The following is a 23,392-nucleotide window of genomic DNA, read 5'->3' as shown; positions in this document are numbered from 1 at the left end:
TATTTGTTGAAAATCCTTTTGCAGTGATTCACTGCCTGAAGCCTGGGACCCTTAGACATCTGTTTCTGTCCTAGTGATGCTTTTAATGCAGTTGTCTTAACTTGCTGTTTGTTTGTGGGTCTTTCTGCTTTCAGTTTTGTCTTCAGTAAGTTTAGTTGAAACAATTGAAGAATATTCAACTTTTTTCACTTCAAAAGTTCTTTGGTTGCTTTCACGGTATGTTTTGGGTCACTGTCCATCTGTACTCGTTTTAAATCATTTGGCTGAATCTGAGGTTATAGTACAGCCCTATATACTTCAGAAGTCAACTGCTGCTTCTGTCAGGTCTCATATTATCAATAAACACTAATGACCCAGTTCCTTTGGCAGCCATACATGCCCTTGCCATAACACTGCCCCCATCATGTTTTATAGGTATGCTTTGAATCATGAGCCGTTCTTTACTTCTCCATAAGTTTCTTCCCTCATTATTTTGGTTGACCCTAGGTTGACCCAAGTTTCATCTGTGTAATATTGTTTCAGAACTGGGCAGACAATTTTAAGTTTTCTGGCAAAGTCTAACCTGACCTACCTGTTCTTAAGGCTTACCACTGGTTTGCACCTTCTGGTAAGCCCTCTGTACTTACTTTCATGACGTCTTCTCTATATTGTAAACTTTGACAATGGCTACATTTTGTGAAGTGGTTTTTCTTCACGAAAAAATTAAGTATGCTATCATCTACTACAACTGTCTTCTGTGGTTGTCCCCGCTTTTTGGTGTGGATGAGCTTTCAAGTGCATTCCATCTTTTTCAGAACGTACTAAATTGTTAATTTAGTACGCTTTACTTCCATTGACAGATGTTTGGACCTCATACCTCATTGAGAGATCAACTTCCAAATGAAAATTCCCCATTTGGAATAAACTCCAGACTTTTTAACTACTTAATTCGTAATGTAATGATGAGGAAACAACCCACAACTGACCATGAAACAGCTTCTCAAACATATTAGCAAATTGTATCTATTTTAGATACTTTGACACGCTGCGGACCTCATTGAATCACTGTTGAATTGCTGCGAGGCCAATCAAGGTTTAGTCAAGTCATTAAATTGAGCCCATTATATCAACTGAGCCATGCATGTTGCGTGTATTTCTGTATTCAACTGTTACTTTTTTGTGATATATTTAAAAAAAAAATATATATCCTTGATGCTGCTTCTTAAATTGCAAATACAACCAAATGGCTTCCACATTTTGGTTTCAAGAATTTGATGCATTTGTCTTGTGGTTTATCTTAAAAATTGGGTAATTTTATTGTTTTGGGTTTTTTTACATTTTATACATCTATATTTTTTTGATTATATGGGTAAATACTTTGTTTTCTTAAACAGCAATTATATTTATTATTCATGACTGAGTTTAGCTATGTATATTACTAATTAATCATTCTTATATCTGTTCTGCATTGGCTATATGGAAATACTTTACATGTAGTGTGTTGTGCTGTTTTGTCAGTTTGTTGATTTTGTATTTTAGTATTCTCATTTCCCAGTATGCTAGCTCTTCACCCCTTATTTTACTAAAATTCCTTTAGCATTGCAACAACTTTATTGCAAACTGAGTATTTATATATCATATTGTATTATGTTATATTCTATTATGATATGATGTATTAATAGGCATAGGTAGCTTGATTGAAATTCAGTAGTTCAAGAATGTCCTATAGAAACACTGGTGGTTTTCTTTAAAGAATAACATTTGCAAATATTGGAACAATGTTCCAAATTTCCGTGTTTATGAAATAGCTGATTACCTCTGCCAATGTAAAGTAATAATTATAGTTAAACATGTTTCATTTTTTTTCTAGTTATTCACGGTTATTTTGAGCTATGACTTCCAGCAATTTAAGTAGCTTACATGGAAACAGGTAAAGTACATTCATCTCACATCTGATGGTAATCATTCAAACATAATTATTTTGACGTCATCAGAGTTTTGAGGGGTTTTTTTTATTGACTTTTATTGACAGAGGTTTGAGGTTTGTGGTAGGAAAAGTACAGGGCAACTCATACTGTACTGACTACTTACACTAATTCTTAATTATCTGATATTGTAATGATCCATTATAACAACACGTTTCATTTAATTGTGGTAATTTCATTGCTGTAGAAATGTTACCAGGAAGAGCAAAGTCAGATCGGAATATTTTTCATCTTCACCTGCAAATCAAGGGTCTGTTTCCACTTTAGTCTTCTTTATAGCTTTCAGCGAGAGTTCATAAGTCAGAAACAAAGCTGCACTCATGGGAAATCCTCTGATTGCATTTACAGTGATGCCCCTAAAAAATACCTAAACAATACATTAATTTAAAAACATTTTATGCAACTAGTGTTAAGAAAAAGAAAAATTTCATTCAGGGAAGCATAGATATAAAGCTATGCCGCATATATTTTCCATAAGCACCCTTGGTGAAATCTGGTCGAAGCCGTTTAATACTATGTTAAATTCTTATATCAGTTAATATTTTGCTTGTTAGATATCTGACATTGATCAACCTGTGTCCTCACTAAAGCCACTGCTCCTGGAATCATCAACCAGACCTGGCAGGATGTTTTGGGATTTTTCAGGTTCAAATCTGTCAAATGTGTAGTCAACGAAACATTTCAGCTGAACTGGAAAGGAATTTGTCACTGTCTAGTTTGCTGCAAGATTTTGAAAGCAAACTCCAGGAGCAGTTTGCGTGTAACTATGTGTCACATCACATGTTCTAATATTAGATTTAATGTGATTTTTTTTTTTTTACCCAAATTTCATAACTGAACTATGCATTTTACAGCATCAAAGAAACATTATTTAAATAAAAATAAATATATTGCTTAATATTTTATTATAGTATTTATATATAATATTATTATAATGAAGCGGACTACAGTAGATATATTATTTGGCATTTAAATCAAAGGACCAGCTCATTTATACATTATAATTTAAACTTAGGCTTCATAGGGTTTCAAAAGCAATTTCTAAGGACAAAGGATAAATTGGACCCAGAAGCCTTGGTCCGAGGACAGCCACTTGAAACGTATATAGCACTTCTCATTGCAACTATACTGTATTTACATCAAATCGGAATAACACATAGCAAATAAATCAATGTTGACTTTCCATAGATAAACTATTAGGTTTACCTTCAAAATGTATACTCATATTAAACATACAGAACTCCCTGTTTACATAAAAATTTTTTTTTTTTTATTTCCTTTGGTCTTCAAACTCTACATAGATGTGATTAACTTTCAAGTCTCTGACTTCGGAGAGGGCTGAAGGGGGAGAAAGGAGAACCAGGGTAATGATAAAACACAGGGATACAAAAGATGGACTAGAGGTGCACAGGAAGAATGCTGAAGGAAACTTGCAAAAACTGCAGGGCAAATAAAAACTAGAGGGGATGCAAAAATAGAGAAAAGTCTGGGTGAAGAGTTGAGATGATAGCTAATAGTAGTGACATTACAGTCAATGGTGAAGACTCTATATAGGTACAGATGTGTTAGTCAAATGGTTCTGATACTGGTCCCCATGGAAAGCTTGACTTGCATTATCTAAAATACCCTTAATTGGGTCACCAGCAAATATATTAGGCATAAAGTAGTGATAGCAAAATCATGAATTCAGAATCTTGTATATGATCACAGCAGTGTACAAGAGGAAGGAGCCAATGTCTGTGTGACCCTGAGAGTTCCTAGGTTTGGGAATAGCTGAGGAAAACGTTAAGATTTGATAGTGAAAAGAGGGAAAGATAAAATAACCTATGCCAGTCCTCAGCCTTCCTGTTCCATCACTGGAGAGGGTAACACAACAGAGTGTGAATTGTAATAAAAAATACAATTTATTTATTTAAAAAATAATAATAATACAGACCATTCTGACAGCAATGTCATGACCAAAGGGGTCCCCACCGTGGCACTCTAATGTGGGTGTAGTGGTTGTATCATTGTAATCAAAAATATCACTGATTTAACTATGCATTACACAGGGCTAACCAAGCCCTCTCAGTTTGTTAAAACACAACTAACCGGGAAAACTCTCCTGCGAATTGTCCCTTTAGTGAATAGTCTCCAAAACAAGTGTTAATGTATGGTGTTAGTTGGGTGAGCATTTGTGTACAGTGTTAGATTGTGTGTTTGTGAATGATGTTAGAATTGTGTTAGTCTATGGTCTTAGAATGTGTAATGGGGCAGGGGCCCATTGGAAGGGAGGGCACCAAGGGAATCCTGCACCCATGTGCCAGTAACACTAGGCTTGGCCTGGGACCTTGAAGTCCAGGAAGAAATTTTAAATAAATCTCTGCTACCAACCTAAAAGGATTAGAAAAAGTGTGTAACATGTAATATAGTGCTTTGGGCCTCCAAAACCTAACAAAACTCTGTATGTTGGGTATCACTATACTTGTTTGTTGCTGAACATTTTTCTTCAGCGGGGGCACATTTCCTGTGGTAAAAATCTCATGCAAAATTGGAACTGAATTTTTATATTTCAGTACTAATAAAAAATGCATTATGTACACATAATGTTTGTCCTGATAAACAAAAACAAGTAATAATTTTGCATCATAACAATATAATTTGTGTGGGTACACTAGATAAGAAAAAGTGAAACCATGGTTAAACTCTTAACACTTTCCACTCTACCAATCTACAGTACTCATCGTAGTTAATATTTCAAATGAAATAGAAATGTAATTATTCAGTTACCTACTTTAAAACCTTCCTTATGGTAACTTTGTAAAATACAGTCTGTCACTCCTTTATATTTATTACAATGCACACCATCAGCTTGAAGGCGACTTTTAACCACATCCATGGGTGTAGCAGTGCCCCAGGAAATCGCTCCTACAAATAAACACAAACAAAATAAAAACTATAAACTGTTACTGTATGTGTATATACTTTGCCATTATATTCTTAAATGTTGTGCAGTGCATTGTTAATAAAATAGCAATGTTAACTCCTCATCTTCCCTCCCTCCAATGCCAAGATTCCCTCATCAGTTTCCCTTAATGGTAATGGTGCAATCATCTCCTGGTCCCCTCATGCTCATTGCCTTGGTGCCACCCTTAAAGCCGGCCTTTCGTTCACCCCCCACATTCAATCTGTCTAAAAAAAAATGCCATCTCCATCTAAAAAACACTGTCCGCATTCGCCCCTTCCTCACACAAAATGCCATCAAGGCTCTTGCCCATGTCCACTTTTCCTCATGCCTTGACTATTGTAACCCTATCGTAGCTGGTCTCCCTCTTACCTGTCTCACCTTCCCTAGCCTATATGTATTTTCCGCTGCCTTTGGTCCTTCAAAAAAAATCCCTTACATGTTAATGTATTTTTACTATATTCCTTAGCTCACCTTTCCTACTCCCTTTCCTGCAATACTTATACTAGTGTGGCTGGTCCACCCCTAACAGTGGCACTTTTACCTCTTATGTAATACAACCTAATTCCTTCTAGATCATAAGCTCATTTGGGCAGGGCCATCCTCACCTGTTGTTTCTGTAAGTCAAATTGTTATGTTATGTTACATACTATATACTATGTCCTGTCTAGCCATTGTACATTGCTATCAAATATGATGGTGCTATATAAAACAATAATAGTAATAATAATAGTTAATAATAAATGCTACCTAGATAGATACTTTATGGTTTGTAGATTTTTACATAAGTTACATGAAATGGCATGTAACACTTTGGGTTTTTGGGTTTGGGTTTTTCCATTGCTGCAGAGGTTGAAGGGGTGGGGGTTCAGCCTGTCAGTGCTCAGTCCATACGCCGCACACTGCATCAAATTGGTCTGCATGGCTGTCGTCCCAGAAGGAAGCCTCTTCTAAAGATGATGCACAAGAAACCCGGCAAATAATTTGCTGAAGGACATGAATTACTGGAACCATGTCCTGTGGTCCGATGAGATAAACGTATTTGGTTCAGATGGTGTCAAGCGTGTGGCGGAAACCAGGTGAGGATTACAAAGACAAGTGTGTCCTGCCTACAGTCAAACATGGTGGTGGGAGTGTCATGGTCTGGGCCTGCATGAGTGCTGCCAGGACTGGGGAGCGACAGTTCATTGAGGGAACCATGAATGCCAACATATATCAGTTGATCAGTAGCTCCCTTATACACAGATATGGTAATTTCAATTGAGAGCTAAAGAGTGTCATCACATATTTAATACTTTCAGTGAATGGGTGTACGTATCCACCAATATCTCAGGTGTCCAAATTGGGACACCTGTGTTGGGGAGGGTATTTAGAGGCCGGCCACATGAGGTCAGTGCAGGACCAGATGCCCATGTCAACAGAAGAACCACCTAGCAGCACTCAGCTGCAGACCTGCATTTGTTTTACAGCTCCCTGAGATGGCCAGGTGGTCCGCTGCACACGACAGTGCCGTGAAAATTGGGAACACTTGCGACATATTTGTTTATATAAAATTGCAGTTTTGTAGAATCTGTAATTTCCTACCTGAAATACCTCCTGCGATCCAGACACTAGAGGCACTTGGTGCTGCGTGATAGTCTTGAGTTAGCCATTCACATAGATATGTGTAAGGAATGAAGTACAAACAATAGCCAGGAACATCTCTCAGAATCATAGCCCCAGCACCACGATACATTCCTGCAAATCCCTCTTGCCTTATAATTGAATTGAAGCAATGTATTGGACCTTTATAGGCAGCTTGGTGTTGAAACAATGGCGATTTATGTTTCGTAGGCATGTTTTCTGTAAATGTAAAGAACAAATAGACACATAAAATAGATGGTAGATAGCAGTTCCATTTTCAATAATGTATTGTATAGCAATCATTGCTCACTACTAGTACTTTCTTTTTTTGTTCCTAAGCTGAGTTTCACTTTCACGGTTCTCAGTCTAGAAATCAGGCTTCTACCCACATCTTTGCTATTAGTGGACATATCTTGTTATTAGGTGTTTTATTTTAACACAAATTATACCTTTGCTTACAGGTAGGTTTGTGTGTACTTTTGCCATGGTTGAACTATAGCTTTGCTCACTGGCTTTGCATAGGTCAAGAAGGGCAGCTGCCCAGGCTATGCAAAGTGAGTGGCACTCTTGAGCCACATGGCATCAACCCTGCCAGGTACAGGATCCCTACTTCCATCTCCGCTTCCCAAGCATATGGAAAACATTCTTGCATCTGCTTAAAGCCTACTGCTTAAAAAATTCAAGTTGGCTTTACTGCTCATTACTTACTAAAATATGGTTGGACTGGTCCTGTGCCCCATTAATGTGAAGATCTACAGAGTGAAACACAGGTGGAAACCAATAGATTGTTCTATGAAATGTTATCAAGCAGATTGTCAGACAAATGTTTTTGCATGAAAACCTTAATTCGTAAAATGTTGTTATTCATTAAACCTTTATACTGCAGGTAAATTCAGGTGAGACGAAAGAAGCATAAACTGCATTCCTTTACTTAGTAACATGACCTGGCTGATAGCTTGGCCCAATCGCTCCCAGTCACATAAACGCAATGTCTTAATCATTGTACTCCAGTGCCATGGAGTACTTTTGTTGCAAATTTTCATGTTACAAAATGGTCCACTTCAGTTGCTACCGATGTCCCTTGTTGATTTTACTTATTCCTACACTCCTGATGAGGTGATCAATTGTTTTAGGAAATGTTTTAGTATTATAGAAATCCAACTTCCTTATACCAACCAGTATTCCAGTGTACTCATTCATTGGAGGTGAAGCAATGTATATTCCCAGACTTTGACTTTATTCAAAGGTACTGTACTTTTTAGTGTGACATATGTTGAGGAGTTCTGGATATTTGCTTTTTCCATTTCTAAACAAAGGTTTTTTTTATGTGTTATATTCATCCCACACCATTCATTTTTTCACTTTCTGTAATTAATCGAGATTTATATTTGAGTTTTTAAATTTCCCTAATAATGCGTTTGTTCTCAAATGGAACATGGTAGCAATAATATTTTATATATTTGCACTTTAAAACTACTTGATTCAAGTGGACTAAGAATTGTTTTAGATTCTTTTGAATTTTAATCTTAACAAATTTTGCCCAATTTTCCAAAACGTGCAGGGACACCTGACAAAACAAATATTTTTATGAAACTTAAATATTCGTTATATAATTTTGTTCATTCATTCAAATGTTTTGGCTGGCTTCCCTTTGGCTCCGCTTATTTTAACCACCTGGGGCTTGGAAGTTAGGTAGTGTAGTATGCATGTGCATAAGGCAGGTTCTCTGTGTATTGTTTGTATGCTTGTATCTAGGATTGTTGTTGTTTTTATGTGTATAGGGTAGTAAGCATATGTATTGGGTATTGGGTCACTTTGCATTGTGGAGACATTATATATATATATAGCTATGTGTGTGTATTACACTGAATTTTGTTCCCAAAAAAGAAACCCTCCAAATGCTGTCCAAACTAACGGGTCAGCAGATAAATTCCATTGTCCAAAAAGAACAAAAAAAACAAAACAAAATATTTGTCCAAATCACTAACAAAAACAAAGGTATGCTGTCATAAATGTAAGTATAATAGGTTATAGGCATGCATTGAGGAATAAAGGAGTTGCTTTTTAATCTAGTAATTCCAATAAAATGGGGTATTCAGTAACAGTGCTAGTTAATGAGAGTGTGATTTTGATAGTGCTCAATTTTGAAGATCATCATTAAATGACTTTTATTTTAATAAGTTACTTAGGTTTTATTTTCTTGTCCTCTTCTGACAATAAGTAACATGATTTAATGAAAGTACAAACCATTCGGCACATAGGCATTTTTAGTATTTGCAAAAACTAAATTTTTAGTAATCCACTAAAACATATACAAGTGTCATCACTATAAGAACTCTAAATGAATAAAAACATGAGACATCCCCAAATTAGCATAGCATATGTTTAAATCACTTAAATCTTGTTAGATACAGTGGATATCAATACAAAATATTAATATACTATGTATATATATATATATATATATATATATATATATATATATACATAGTATATTATCTCCTTGGGAATTGTTGGTACACTGCATTGGTCTTAAAGGGTAAAGTTCAATTAGAGTGCAGGTGTGTGGTTTGATTGGACTTTACATTAAGCCCAATACAGCTAGTGATCACCATGGGCTGTGTGTGTGGTGGGTTGGGATGGATGGAAGGCTACCAATGTTAAGTGCAGTGGGGTAGGTTTGGAGGTTGAAAATGTGTGCAATGGGGACAGGAAGCTGATAATGCTGTTTGCGATGGGGAGGTGAGTTGGGGAGGTGACTCTGAAAATGTTGTGTACAAGAGGGGCAAGTTGGGACTAGCAAATACTGGTGTGTGTGGGGGGTCGGTTGGAGAGTTAGAAAAAGTGAGTGGGGACATACACAATATTAGGCAGGTGGTCATATTCAGGCCTGGACTGGCCATCGGGCCGCGGCAGGGCCGGATTGACTTAGGGTCTGATGGAGCTGCAGCTCCAGGCCCCTACCTTAAAATAGGCCCAGTCAGGACCGGACTGACTGGGCCTATGCGGCCGTCCGTTACGAAGGGCAAAAGGGGCACCTGCCCCTTAAGCCCGCAGCAACTGCGACCGGGCCCGCCACTCTAGCAGCGGGCCCGCTACTTTCCTGGCAGACGCGCGCGAGCAGCGTCTCTTCTACCGCCAGGGGGAAGCAGGAATCCAACGGAGTCATGTGACGTATGTCACGTACATCACGTGACCCTGCTGCGCGTCTGCTTCCCCTGTGCAGATCTGGGGAAGTCTGCGAGCGGCGCGTACATCATCAGTTCAAGTAAGGGGGTGAGGGAGGCTGTATGGAGTATATGAGATTGAATGAAAGAGTGAATTAATGAGTATCAATGTATGAATGAATATTTGAATGCGTGAATAATTATCTGTGAATTAGTGAATAAATATTTGTGAACGAGTGAATTAATATGTGTGTGTGATAGCATGGATGGGTAAGGGGGGCAAGGATGCCACAGGCAGGCTGTTTTGGTGGGAAAGATGCCACAGGCATGCTGTTTTGGTGGCAAAGATGCCACAGGCAGACTGTTTTGGTGACAAAGTTGCCACAGGCAAGCTGTTTTGGGGGCAAAGATGCCACAGGCAGGCTGAGTGAAACCATCCTTGGAAACCCTCCGGATGTGGGTGTCAGTGTGGTAGAGCCTGTCCTGTTGTGTGTGTGTTTGGGTGTCGGTGTGGCAGGGCCTATCCTGGTGTGTGTGTTTGGGTGTCGGTGTGGCAGAGCCTGTCCTGGTGTGTGTGGGTGTCACTGTAGAAGAGCCTGTCCTGGTGTGTGTTTGTGTATGGGTGTTTGGGTGTCGGTGTGACAGAGCCTGTCCTGGTGTGTGTGTGTGTTTGGGTGTCGGTGTGCCTGTCCAGAGCCTGTCCTGGTGTGTGTGTCTGGGTGTCAGTGTGGCAGAGCCTGCCTGTGTGTGTGTCTGGGTGTCAGTGTGCAGAGCCTGTCCTAGTGTGTGTGTTCAGGTGTCAGTGTAGCAGAGCCTGTCCTGGGGTGTGTGTTTGGGTGTTGGTGTGGCAGAGCCTGTCCTGGTGTGTGTACGAACACAGAAAAGAACCCCAGCACTCCAATCAGCTTCCAATCCTTAGGTTACTTTATTCAAAGAAAGCAAAACAAAAAAGCAACGTTTCGGCCAAACAGGGCCTTTGTCAAGCTCAAAAGGCCCTGTTTGGCAGAAACGTTGCTATTTTTGTAATGCTTTCTGTTTTTGTTTTGCCCTTTTTTCCTGCTAGCACCTAGCTTCCTGGGAGTTGAGTGCTGAACCATTTCTTTTTTTTTTTAACTGTCCTGGTGTGTGTGTGTTTGGATGTCGGTGTGGCAGAGCCTGTCCTGGTGTGTGTTTGGATGTCGGTGTGGAAAAGCCTGTCCTGGTGTGTGTGTTTGGTTATCTGTTTCCTTAATTTACAGTAGGAACTATTTCATTTTTACTTATCCAGAGATAAAACGCCCTCCTGAATTTGTAGTGACTTCAGGGGACAAAACATTCAAGGCCTGAAATCATTTAGTGGAAAAGATAAGGTATTGTGTTATTTACTCTATAATATTTATTTCAAGGATTAGTCGCACTAAATTGTGGCTTCAGGCTTCCCATGTTGAATGACCAAGTATTATGTATATGTATGTACATATATGTTTTTTCATAAAAATTGGCTGCTCAGTCTGAAATGCCCGGGCCTATTTTTTTGTCCCAGTCCGGGCCTGGTCATATTGTTATGGCTGATTGATGAATACAAATATAACACAGTTGCTCCACGATAGCAAAAAGTAAATGTAATATTTTACATTTTTGACAAAACATAAGCATACCACATTTTACTCCAATGCAAAACTGCACTACTTTACATCCCACCTTGCATCATTTACACCCTGTACACCTGACAGATATTTGGACATCACCATCAATATATTCAAATGTATTGAGAGTGATTGCTTATTGTAAAATATGCAGCTAAATAAAACTAAACTAAAAATAAAATACATTTAAAATTCATAATTACCCTTCCTACCTGGGATGAAAGATTGTGTTTGCATTTGAAGTCTTATCTTTACCAGGTCAACAGGGCTACCAATTCCTACAGAAATAAATCCTGTCACCATGCTTGCAACAGTCACATCTAAAATGTCAGGAGCACGGCAATGGCTTCTATTTCGACATTCACTAATAAATCTTTGAGTATTTCTGAAGACACCGAAAACCACAGAGTTGTAGACTGCAATGCTGGCCAACGGGAAAGACATTCCTTTATAGAATCCGGCAACCTGCCAGTGAAATAAAGGATGTGTTTATTTACTTTAGCTGCTTTGAACCTATATTAACCTAAATAAACTATGGAATCCATAATGATGATGTGCAGGAACATCAAATACATTTTACATATAATATTTAAATAACAATGAGGGATATATTAATTTATATTCCTCAGTATAACTAACAGATGATAAATGTAATGTGTTATAGTTAATCTCTTTCTTACAAATGCATGGGAAGATTCTGCAAATTTCCCTTAAATATTTCCCCTTTTCTTGCCTTCCAGCTCTTAAGCTTGCAGGAAATGTTAACACATCCTGAACACATATTCTATGCTAACATTAAAACCTGTAAATTATATATTGAAGTCTCTTGATTTTCTTTAACATGAGTATAATTAAATATTAAAGAGACACTGCAGCCATCATATTCTCTTTACTCCCATCTTACCATGCATGATCTTTAGAAAATAAAAGCAGTTGACTTATAGAAAAAGTGTGGCCTATGTGGTTGCAATTTCTAAATCATTTTGCCAACCATTTGTATTTCCCATGGGTGACTCTCAAATGGATTAAAAATTATACCTAAATTTTAAGGGTGGGATCCTGTCAGGAACAATGAAAAAAAGTTTGTCTATGTGCAGCCAATTTTAACTCTCCCCGACACAGCACAACCTATTTCCACTTCTCATAAGGAGCAAATGAAGGAAAACTCCGGGAACATCACTGGTACGTTCCCATGTATACAAGGGCGATTGTGGAAAGGCCAGTTTTCCGCTCCAATAATTTTAATAGCAGGAGACAATCGGACACCAGATTGGAGGATATTTTATGATATCAGATTGTTACGGCCAAGGGAAAAGCAGAGAATAAACTGCAATCTGTTATATGGTTTGTGAAAATGCAGCATTGTGGCAAATAATCCCATGTGAAAGGATCCAAGTAAGATTTGATTTTATATGTCTCTATACTATTTCATTCATATTGGATATTATATGACTTCTCTGCTTTTTGGAAACTGTCCTACTATCCTATATAGTTTTTGTGGGGAGTGGGGATCATGTCCATTTGTGAAGATTCTCTGATCTCCCCTGAGTGGCCATGGGACCTGAAAATCATTGGATCCACCCTTTCTGCCTTTAGCCACACACCTAACTCAGGTGTCCCTATTTGGATACATTCTATTATTCATCTTGTATCACAAATAGGATATTAAATCAAAAAATAAAGTCATATGACAATTTCAAGATGGGTGACAGCACGTTTTTGCAATAAAGGGTGTATTATGTCTACATAAATTAAACTTATGTAGACATAAAAAATAAAATTAAATAAATGGACATAAAATTCCATATGTCCATTTTTTAACCATGACACACTGCCTAAGAATAATGGTTAACTTCTTGTACATAAACTTTAAAATATACTATTTATATTTTATATATTTATATACTATATATATAATAAATAGATTATTAATATTTAATTTATTAATTCAATATCTAATAATTTTTGTTTGGCAGCCAGTGTGATAGTTTGGGAGATATTTATTTTAAACCGCAACCTCATGGAAGTTGAAATCTGGCATTTAACAAATGCACCCTGAACCAATAAACCAAAACCAGCAACTTAGCAATACAACAGAGACAGTATAATGGAAAGAATTATCATGCAGATTCTATGAAAATGAAATTAAAAATACATGTGTTACCTTAGTTTACATTTAAATATAAAAATACTCACACTTTCATTCCGATAGATTGATATAATACAGTTGAATGTATTTCCATATCCATGACCGACCTGTAACCGAGCCTGTGAAAAGAATCAAAATAAAGTTGTATGCCCTTCTACGCTGAAATGTACAACCACTCGTATATTTACTAATATACACATTGTTTGTGAATACATTTGAGTCTATGAAACATTAAATTGCACAAATAACAGCACACATGTCCTGGCCCACAACTCATTCGATTTGGTATTTACCTAGTGTGCTGTCCTAGGTGTGACCCAGGGGCACTAGCTGTGACCTAGTCTATGGAGGACACTGAGTGGGGTGGCTGGGAGGAACTGCTCTAGGTCAGGCCTATGGCAGCTTCCTAAGTGAATACACCACTGGTAACCCTCTCCAACATTAAATAATTAAAATAAAATGAAAAAAGGTGGACATATATATGCTGAGTGGTATTGGAGGATTAAAGTATATAATAATAGTTTATGGGAAACATGGAGTTCATGGGGATGGGGGTTAAACTAGCATTAGCCCTTTGGAGAGGCACTATCCGGTACCTTTCCTCCATCCATGTCCTGTGTAATGAACATCATTACATTGTACCAAATAAAGTATAGAAAAATCCATAACTACCCTCTATCTGCCTCACCCAGGTAGAGCAATGAGGTTAATCCAAGCAAAAGTATGGGAAGTAAAAGCAGTGCCCACTTACTTGGCACTGAAAGGGTACAACCCATGTGAAGAAAATATGTTAAAACGTTACTTTTGGGGACATCCAGTGTTGTCAACTGAGGCTACCAATTGTCCATAGGAGTCAAATGCATTTTCTAACCACTTGGGGCCACTGGTATGCAGCATTCATGGCCCTACCAACCAGCAGCTATTCTAGATTTCTCTGTATTTGGGTAAGGAATTAATTTCTTTCTGTACTTTATGGCATGGTATGGGTAGGGGGTGTTGTGTTACAGCATTAGCTCTGTGTAGCTTATAGGATATACTAATATATTTTAACCCTCTCCTCCCACTGAGCACAGAATATGTGGTGGGTATAGTTGCGACATATACCCCTTGAGGCTGATTAATTACCCCACTACACACAGGGTAAGGGGAAAGAGGGGTATTCATCACTTTCTCCACTATTTCCAAATATCTGCTGAACCAATTTGTAAAATTAATGAAAACTTAAAAAAAATAATCTGAACAAATCCTTCCCTATGCTTAACTTTATCTAGTAGTTAGGGTTGCACATACATCTAAAAGCAGTACACAACATATTGCAAGATACCACAATTATGCTAATAAAATAAAAAAACAGTCAGAAAATATGCATTTACAGTAGTATGGCTCACTTTTTACATCTCTAGTGGGCCTGCATTTGAGGGGTACAGCTCCTGTAAACCTAGTCATTATTCTGACTAAGGTTAAGGGGAGCTCTAGCCCAAAGAAGCTCACCAGCCAATTTTTTCATTCACATAAGCCGACAAGCCCCCAGCAGTGGGCTCGTCTGCTATCAGTACAGGTGCACTTCATTGGTTGATAGCAGAGGAGGCCTCTGCTGGCAACCAATAGACGTCATGGATGACGTAGAGGATGGGCTGGGTTCCGGTTCCAATTACCTGGAATCCCGCCAAAATTTGAACACCAGACTTTTTAAACGATGCTGGAGGAGAAGGTAAGTGAGCAACCTCTACTAAGCAGTTTCTGTTTGTTTGAGGGTTTTCTTGCTTTCTTTTGTGTTATGGCTGATAAAGCTCCTGAGCCTCCTGCTGACCCTTCTCCTCCACGGAAAGCCCTTACGAAGAATAAGCATAAAGCCTGTGCCTCTTGCCATAAGACTCTGCATGATGCCTCGACTTCCCTATGTGGTTCCTGTACTAGAGCAAGCCATTCGTCTACCTCTGAGTTAACTGTCTGGCGTAAAAGCGAGCTGCAATCAACCTTTGATTTCTATGGCTAGCTCTCAGCAAGCCCAACCTCAGTCTTTGGGTCTCCCTAAATATGATCCTTCCCTCACGAGACTCATTCAAGAAGAAGACAAAGATTCAGCTTCTGATCCAGATGTTTTTTTCCAGTGGAAGAAACAGGACGACTAATTTCTGCAGTTAGAGCTACTCTGAATCTGCAAGAAGAAGCAACCACTATTATGGTGGACCCTTTCCAGGGCCATATTAAAAAACCTAAGACCTTCCCGGTGCATGACTCGGCGAGGATATCAGACGAATGGAAACATCCAGATAGGAGATTCTAATAGAATTCTAATAGAATAAAGAGCCTCTTCCCATTTGAGCAAAAGGATTCCGAATTGTGGGAAAATCCTAAATCAGATGCTGCCAAAAAAACCTTCCTCTGGAAGATGTATCCCCCATGGATAAGAGGGCAGAATCCGCAGCAAGAAGGGCCTTTCCTCCATTTTGAGTGCAGAACAAGTGGCCAGGAATATCTCTGACACCTGCCTTGCGGTTGATTTCCTGTAAGATGTGGCTATTGAATCAGTGTGTATCTCAGCTAAGGCCTTTTCAGCAGTCTCCAGGAGAGCCCTCTGTCTCAAACCATGGGCAGAGGATAATGCTTTTAAAACAAGTTATGTAGTATTCTGTTCCAAGGTAAGCTCATGTTTGGCAGTAACCTATATGAAATACTGGAATCTACTACGGGAGACAAGAATTGGCTACCTCAGAGGAGAGCACCTCCTTTCGGCCTTACAGAAATAGAGCATCATATGGGACAAATACCTGTCCTTTCGGGACAGGTCATACATTGATGCCGGTCCCCCATCTCAAAAGAGAAAAGGGTACCTGTGACAGAATGACCTGTCATACAGGGCCCCAAGGTAGACAGAGATGGCTCCAGCCTGGCTGCCAAACAAACATGGCTCAAGCAGGAACTCCATTGTGTTAACAAATCCCATTAACAGGATTACTGCCAGGAGGATATTCAGTAGCCAAAGGGGATTAAAGGTTGGGTCGTCTACATGTACCTGTTTATTAATGTTAATTCAATTATGTGGATATATAAGGCTATGTTTTACAACAATAAAATGTTCCATTTGTTCTTCACAATCATGGTGGTCGTGACTACTTTTGTGATCTAAGACAAAGATCCATCTATTAGCCTTTTGAGGCTGGTGACTATCCTGGAGGGACAGACGAAGGATTCATAGGGTATCTATAACCCTAACTAAGCAACCCATTACAGTACCTATTCCCACGTCTTTGTCGTACCGAAGCCTTCAGGAAGTTACAGGTTAATAATCTACGCCTAGTCAACAAGTTTATCACGTATTACAGGTTCTGGATGGGAACCTTGAAGTCAACCACAGAGATCCTTTCACAAGGAGACTACATGGCTTCGATAGATTCAAGATGCTTATCTACATATTGCTATACACAAGCAACATCAGCAATTCCTTCGTCTGGCATTTACATCAAGCCACGGCACCCAGCATCTTCAATTCCAGGCTCTTCCGTTCGGTTTGGCATCTGCCCCACAAATCTTTACGAAAATTATGTCAGTAGTGTCAACCTTCCTCAGATTACAAGGGATCAGAGTTATCCCCTACCTGAACGACTGGCTGGTCGCAGCTTCCTCAGAATGCCTGTTAAGGTCTCACCTGTCTGCAACACTGGATCTACTGCAGTGCCTAGGCTGGTTCATCAACTGGGGAAAATCCCAATTATATCCTACTCAAAGACTGATGTTTCTAGGGATGATCCTGGATTCTAGAACTCAAATGACTTTCCTTCCTATGGAGAAATATTGGAAAATCCGAAATTCCATCATGGTGCTTACCCTGCAAAGGAAGCCCACGATCAGGAGTCTGATGTCACTCCTAGGCCTAATGACCTCGGCCCAGGCTGCAGTTCCATGGGCACTAAGTCACACGAGAACCCTTCAAGCATTCATCTTGAATCACTGGGACGGTTCAAAATTGGCTCTCTGAAAGAAAGTCTGCATCAGCCCTCTAGTACTCTCGTCCTTCCATTGGTGGAACCGGGAGGACGATCTGCTGAGAGGACGATCCTGGAAGTCCCAAACATGGACAGTGCTTTGTACAGATTCCAGTCTGAGAGAATGGGGAGCCACCTTCGAAGAACACTTTGCACAAGGCCTGTGGCATCATGGCATCAAGCACCAACAAGCAGGTATAGACTTTCTTCTCCCTTTCACCTGGGGGACATCAGAAGGGACTGGAAGCCCTGTCCCAGGCGTGGAATTTCAAGCTAGCTTACATTTCCCCCCCTATACCACTTCTTGCAAGGGTTTTGAAGAAGATAAGGCAGAATTCCTTTTTGATTATTCTCATTGCCCTATACTGGCCAAAGAGAGCTTGGTTTGCAGACCTAATTCAACTGGCCTGCAACAGTCCTTTCCATCTTCCAGTTCGGCAGGACTTACTTCTACAAGAACCTGTTTGTCACCCAAACCCGGATCATCTAAGAGTTACAGCATGGATTCTGAAAGGAAGATCCTGCAATCCAAGGGCCTGGCCTCAGCAGTCATAGAAACCCTGATCACCAGCAGAAAACCCTCTACTTTTGGAGAACCTTCCTCTTTTGGTGTAAGGTCCACCTACAGTATCTCACAAAAGTGAGTACACCCCTCACATTTTTGTAAATATTTCATTATATCTTTTCATGTGACAACACTGAAGAAATGACACTCTGCTACAATGTAGTGAGTGTACAGCCTGTAAAACAGAATTAATTTGGTTTTCCCATCAAAATAACACCATTAATGTCCAAACCTTGGCAACAAAAGTGAGTACACCCCACAAAACCTGTGCTTCAGATCATTGCCCTGATGTATAAATCAACTGCCTTTGAGCTTTAGGTCACAACCTAATGGTCTGACATTTTCCTTGATGCATGGGCATCTACATGATTTTTTCGGGGGGGGGCAGAGCATCCTCCCTACCTTTCCCACCCTAATACCTTCTTTACTTATCTACCTTTGTTGACTCAGAACTTTAGTTTACAATAGCTGGGGTAATAAAGATTATCCACAACTACCACAGTTTAGATTGTCAGCTTGTAAGAGCAGTAGCCTCTCCTCCATGTGTACCAGTTTGTTATTGCATGTGATTTTAAATTATTTTACTGACTTTGTTGTAACAGCGCTATGGAATCTGCTGGTGCTATAGAAATAAAATTAAATGTAATGTAATGGTGGTTAGCCAGTAATAGCTGACTGTATATCATGGGAGCTGGAGTTTGTGTGTAGTGAAGTCCACCACAACTCCAGTCTATAACTACAATTCCCATAAAGTTCAGCTATTTGGCTGCTGAATAGTATTCTACATGCAGTCAACATTTACAGTTACCAGCTGCTATTCCTACTATTGCTGGCTCAACATAATGGGAATTTCAGTCAAGAAAAGTTAATGTTGTGTTATGTAGCATTCTGAGGTGTTACAAAAAAAGAGGGTAGTTAGAGGGGAGTAAAAAAGGGACACAAATGCTTGGAACCAAAATAGGACATTTCGTAGTTCCAGCAGTTGTGGTAACACTTGGCACTTAAAGTGCTGTTATTGTGTTTGTTATGATGTTCAGCCAACTAAATGGACAGCTGAGAATCATGAGATGTGCATTCCACAGCAGCTGCAATGCCTATCCATTATGATAAAAAAAAACTAACCTCTGACACTCCAATTGTACTCCCATGATGCTTAACATACCATATTGGCTGAGAGTCATGGGAGCTGGAGTATTAACTCCAGATTAACTCTAGATGCAATACATGTTTGAAATAAAATTACATTCCGTCTGCAGCTTGCAAATTGTGTCAGGCAGAGTCCGTGTCTATGAAGAAGCAGAGTGAAAGGGAGGAGAACAGAGGAAGAGAACAGACCAAAACTACTCTTAAGTATCAGGATTTGTTTCTGCCTCTATGTCTAGTTAATCTACCCCAAACAGTCTACCGTTTCTCCCTCCCCTGCTGCTGCTCCAATGGCTAGTTGCATTTCAGCTCCACCATGTTTGACTGTTGGTATGATGTTCTTACTTTGGAATGCCTTTAGATTTACACCACATGTAGAGAGACCCATGTCTTCAAGAAAGGCCCACTTTCGACTCATTGGTCCACAGGGTATCATCCCAAAAGTCTTCGGGTCATCAAGGTATGTTTTGGGAAATGTAAGACAAGCCTGCGTATTCTTTTTCTTCAGAACTAGTTTTAGCCTCGCAACTCTCACATGGATGCCTTTTCTTTCAATTGTAGAATTGTCAACAGCGACCTTAACTGAGGCAAATGAGGCCTGCAGTTCTTTATATGTTATTCTGGTTATTTGTGACCTCCGGGATGAGTCGTCGATGTACGCTTGAATGAATTTTGGAAGACGGCCACTCTTGGTAAGGTTCACCACTATTCCAAGTTTTCTCCATTTGTAGATAATGGCTCTCATAATGGTTTGCTGTAGTCCCAGAGCCTAAGAAATGGCTTTGTAACCAGACTGAAAGCTGTTAGTTACTTTGTTTCTTATCTGTTCTTTATTTTTTTTTTTCCATCGCGGATCATGTGCTGCTTTCTGAGACCTTTTAGCCTACTTCACTTTGGAAGACAAATTCTATTTATTCAATGTTTCGATTTAACAGGGCTGGCAGGAATCATGCTTGGGTGTGTCTCGTTAAATTGAACCTAATTATCAATTACATTTGGTTGATCTAATAACCAAGGGGATAATAATTGTTTCCACATAGGCCCAGTTAGGGTTGGATAGATTTGTTCTTTCTATACATGAAACTGTATTTTGTGTTTCCTTTTTCCTAATATTAAAATTAGTTTGATGGTCTGAAACATTTAAGTGGAACAAATATGCAAAAATAGAAAAAACTGGGAAGGGGCACATACTTTTCCCCAGAACTGTATAACAAAAATTAGGGAAAATGCAAATTTCTACAAAAATAGCACAACTTTTGCACTACTGGTGCACAAACATTTGTGGACTACAGTGCCTATCATCTGCAAGATGAATATGGCTGTGGGTGATGGGAGTTGTAGCCCTCAAAAACATATCTGCTTGTTTTTTTTAATTATATAACAACATTTAGATAAAAAATGTATCTTTGTGTGTGGGTTTTAAAATTACTCTTATTTATGTATTTATTTAGAGGGAGGGGGTTTTGACAAATTGGGGTACTTATGCAAAGTATGCTGCCTTCATAAGATAAGTACTTGGCATCCTAAGCCCAGTTTACTACCTATCGCCAACATAGCTGGCACTCTAGGGGTTAATGCACTAGAGCCCGCAATTTGAGATGTTTTAAGTTTCAAACTGATTAGATTACTAACATTTAAACCTGTTTTTTTTAAAAAAATAAAAACATTTGAAAACATTTTCTAATCCGTTGGACACTTACAGTTCAACGGATGCATGTAGAAATACATAACAGATGTTCAAAACATTACTATAAAAGACAGTATATAAACTATTAAGCATATTTACCTTAACTATTACTAATATTTAAACCTGTTTTATAAAAAAAAAAAACAAAAAAAAAACATTTGAAAACATTTTCTAATCCGTTGAACACTTACAGTTCAACGGATGCATGTAGAAATACATAACAGATGTTCACAACATTACTATAAAAGACAGTATATAAACTCTTAAGCATATTTACCTTAACTGTATCCAAAGGGTGTCCTACAATGACACTAGAAGCTCCTGTAGATATATATATAAGATAGTTATATTATTTGAGAAAGGTTTACTTCAGTATTTTAATGTGTTGCTTTGTCTTTCATGTTAGTTCACAAATGTCTTAAACACTGTGTACAAATTTCTGGAACATTTTAGCTAAGCGTACTTTGCTAAAACAGGGAAATATACTTCTTACCTCCTAGGCAACCTGCTATGAAATCATCTGTTTGGAAGTTTCCCATATTTAGAACTTTCACAAATCTTCAGATCTTGTCATCTGTAGATAAGTTCAAAGTCAGCTACATCGCCACTGAGATTTATTTACTCTTTCAGTCCAAAGGTACTAATAACAGAGAAAGCACAAGTATCGTTGGTAGCTGCAGAGTTACTCCCATTTGTTTTGCACTCTTAACTTCTATCACATCTGGTTTATAATTGTCAGATTTTTTTTCCCCTTAAGCATACATACATACTTACGTTCATTCAATTACGTTTATTTCGTTCTTTCAATAAATCATTGTGAGGCAAATATAAAAAAAAAAAAATTAAATGTGATTTCTGTGCAACACATGTAAAAGGAAAGGGAATTTTTTATTAAGGCTAACAGTTATACCACACAGTTGTTAATGAGCTATGATCTATACTATAGCTATCTTATTATTCATCGATTTATATTCCACATTCCAGGATTTCCTTTATCTATATATATATGTCTCTCAATCTGTCTATCTCTGCTTATCTAGCTGTCTGTTTAGATGAATCTATCTATCCATCTGTACTATATGACCAAAAGTATATAGACACCAGGTGTTTCAGCCACATCCATTGCTATTAGATGTATAAAATTAACCCCTTGGTGAAAATTGACGATCCAGACACGTCACGTGAAAACAAATGGTTAATGACAATTGACGTGCCAGGACCGTCATGACTTCAAACGGGTGCAGAAAACGAGCAACGGTGTTGCTTTAATGCCTCAATGTCGAGGCATTCAGCAACACAGAGATCCGCGTCAGGGGCCATGTCTGGCCCCTCCCCCGGGCGTCAACATCCTCCATATATTGTATGGCGGCACCTCCTAAAATTCAATGGTGTCGCTGAAATGCCTTGATAGCGAGGCATTCAGTGACACCAAACATCCATCCCAGGACGTGTGACCACTCTCCGGAGAGCTCTGGCGGTGCGGCCTGTAAACAAAATAAAGTAGATGAAAAGAGTTCTCAGGAGACCAGGTTATTGTGAGGGTTTTTTTTTTCCTTCAAGATTTCAGCTGGTTTTGCAATTCAATTGTTCACGTTTTAGGTCACATTAAAGGTGGAAAAAGTTCTGACATGATTTATCTTAGTCTCATTCTTTAAAATCACAAGAACCTGGTATTTTAACAGGGGTGTGTAGACTTTTTATATCCACTGTATCTATCTGTCTTGAATCTGTATGAATTTGTTTCCAGTGCTACCTGCCAGTGTCTGTAAAATTTATTGCTTTGGATCCTTCAGTCAGACATGTCTGTTAAACATTTATAAATCATAAAGCAGATAATTGTTGTGAAATAAGATGTATTTTTCCACACAGCCTCACTTCATCTTTATTGTTATCTAAACTTTCGTATTTGTTGAAAACTTTGCAAAAAAAAGCGGAAATTAAACTTTAATTTTTTTAGCATAGTATTTGAAGTAAAGAAGATTAGGTTTAGGAGGATTAGGGATTTTTTAGACACAATATTTTTCAAATACTAACAACATTTATTATTAGTGACTCATAAGCACCTTTAAACAAACCAATGTAAACATCCATTTACTTTTATGTACTGAGCCAGTCTGAACAACAAACTTTGTCTTTAATTAAATATAAATATTTTATTTGTATGCACGGTATGGACAAAAGTGTTGAGACACCTCACGTGGCCATTACACCAAAAGAGACTTTTATGAAATTACATTCTAAATACATAGAATTAACAAGTATTTTGTCCCCCCTTTGCAATTATTCCATTCTTCCAGGAAGGCTTTCCACAAGATTTTGGAGTGTTTCTGTAGGAACTTTTGCCAATTCATCCAGTAGAGCATTTATACAGTCATGCATTGATGTTAGATGAGAAGGCCTGGCTGGCAATCTCCGTTCCAGTTCATCCCCAAAGTGTTTGATGAAGTTAAGGTCAGGGTTCTTTGCGAGCCAGTTAAGTTCTTCCACATCAAACCCTTGGTATGTCCCCTTTAGCAAACATAAGAATCCAGCTAACTTC

At 38.6% G+C, this 23,392-nt stretch overlaps 1 protein-coding gene across 2 annotated transcripts; it reads right to left on the bottom strand.

Annotated features, from left to right (window-relative positions):
- Nucleotides 1–1,859: 1,859 nt before the first annotated feature.
- SLC25A48 (solute carrier family 25 member 48) lies at nucleotides 1,860–21,524 on the bottom strand. Of its 2 annotated transcripts, none has more exons than XM_053462169.1 (7): nucleotides 21,347–21,524; nucleotides 21,131–21,174; nucleotides 13,520–13,591; nucleotides 11,527–11,788; nucleotides 6,493–6,750; nucleotides 4,738–4,871; nucleotides 1,860–2,331 (listed from the first exon to the last, which is right to left on the bottom strand). In XM_053462169.1, the coding sequence occupies exons 1-7, from the start codon at nucleotides 21,390–21,392 to the stop codon at nucleotides 2,209–2,211; spliced, it is 939 nt and encodes a 312-aa protein (XP_053318144.1). In that variant the 5' UTR covers nucleotides 21,393–21,524; the 3' UTR covers nucleotides 1,860–2,208. The 2 variants fall into 2 exon arrangements, with proteins under 2 accessions (XP_053318144.1, XP_053318145.1); XM_053462170.1 differs by having other exon boundaries at nucleotides 11,536–11,788.
- Nucleotides 21,525–23,392: the final 1,868 nt, after the last annotated feature.

Source organism: Spea bombifrons, chromosome 4 (assembly GCF_027358695.1).
Source record: "Spea bombifrons isolate aSpeBom1 chromosome 4, aSpeBom1.2.pri, whole genome shotgun sequence".
NCBI classification, from domain to species: Eukaryota; Metazoa; Chordata; class Amphibia; order Anura; family Pelobatidae; genus Spea; species Spea bombifrons.
Note: the sequence above shows the minus strand (reverse complement) of the source record. Positions and strands in the feature narration are given on the sequence as shown.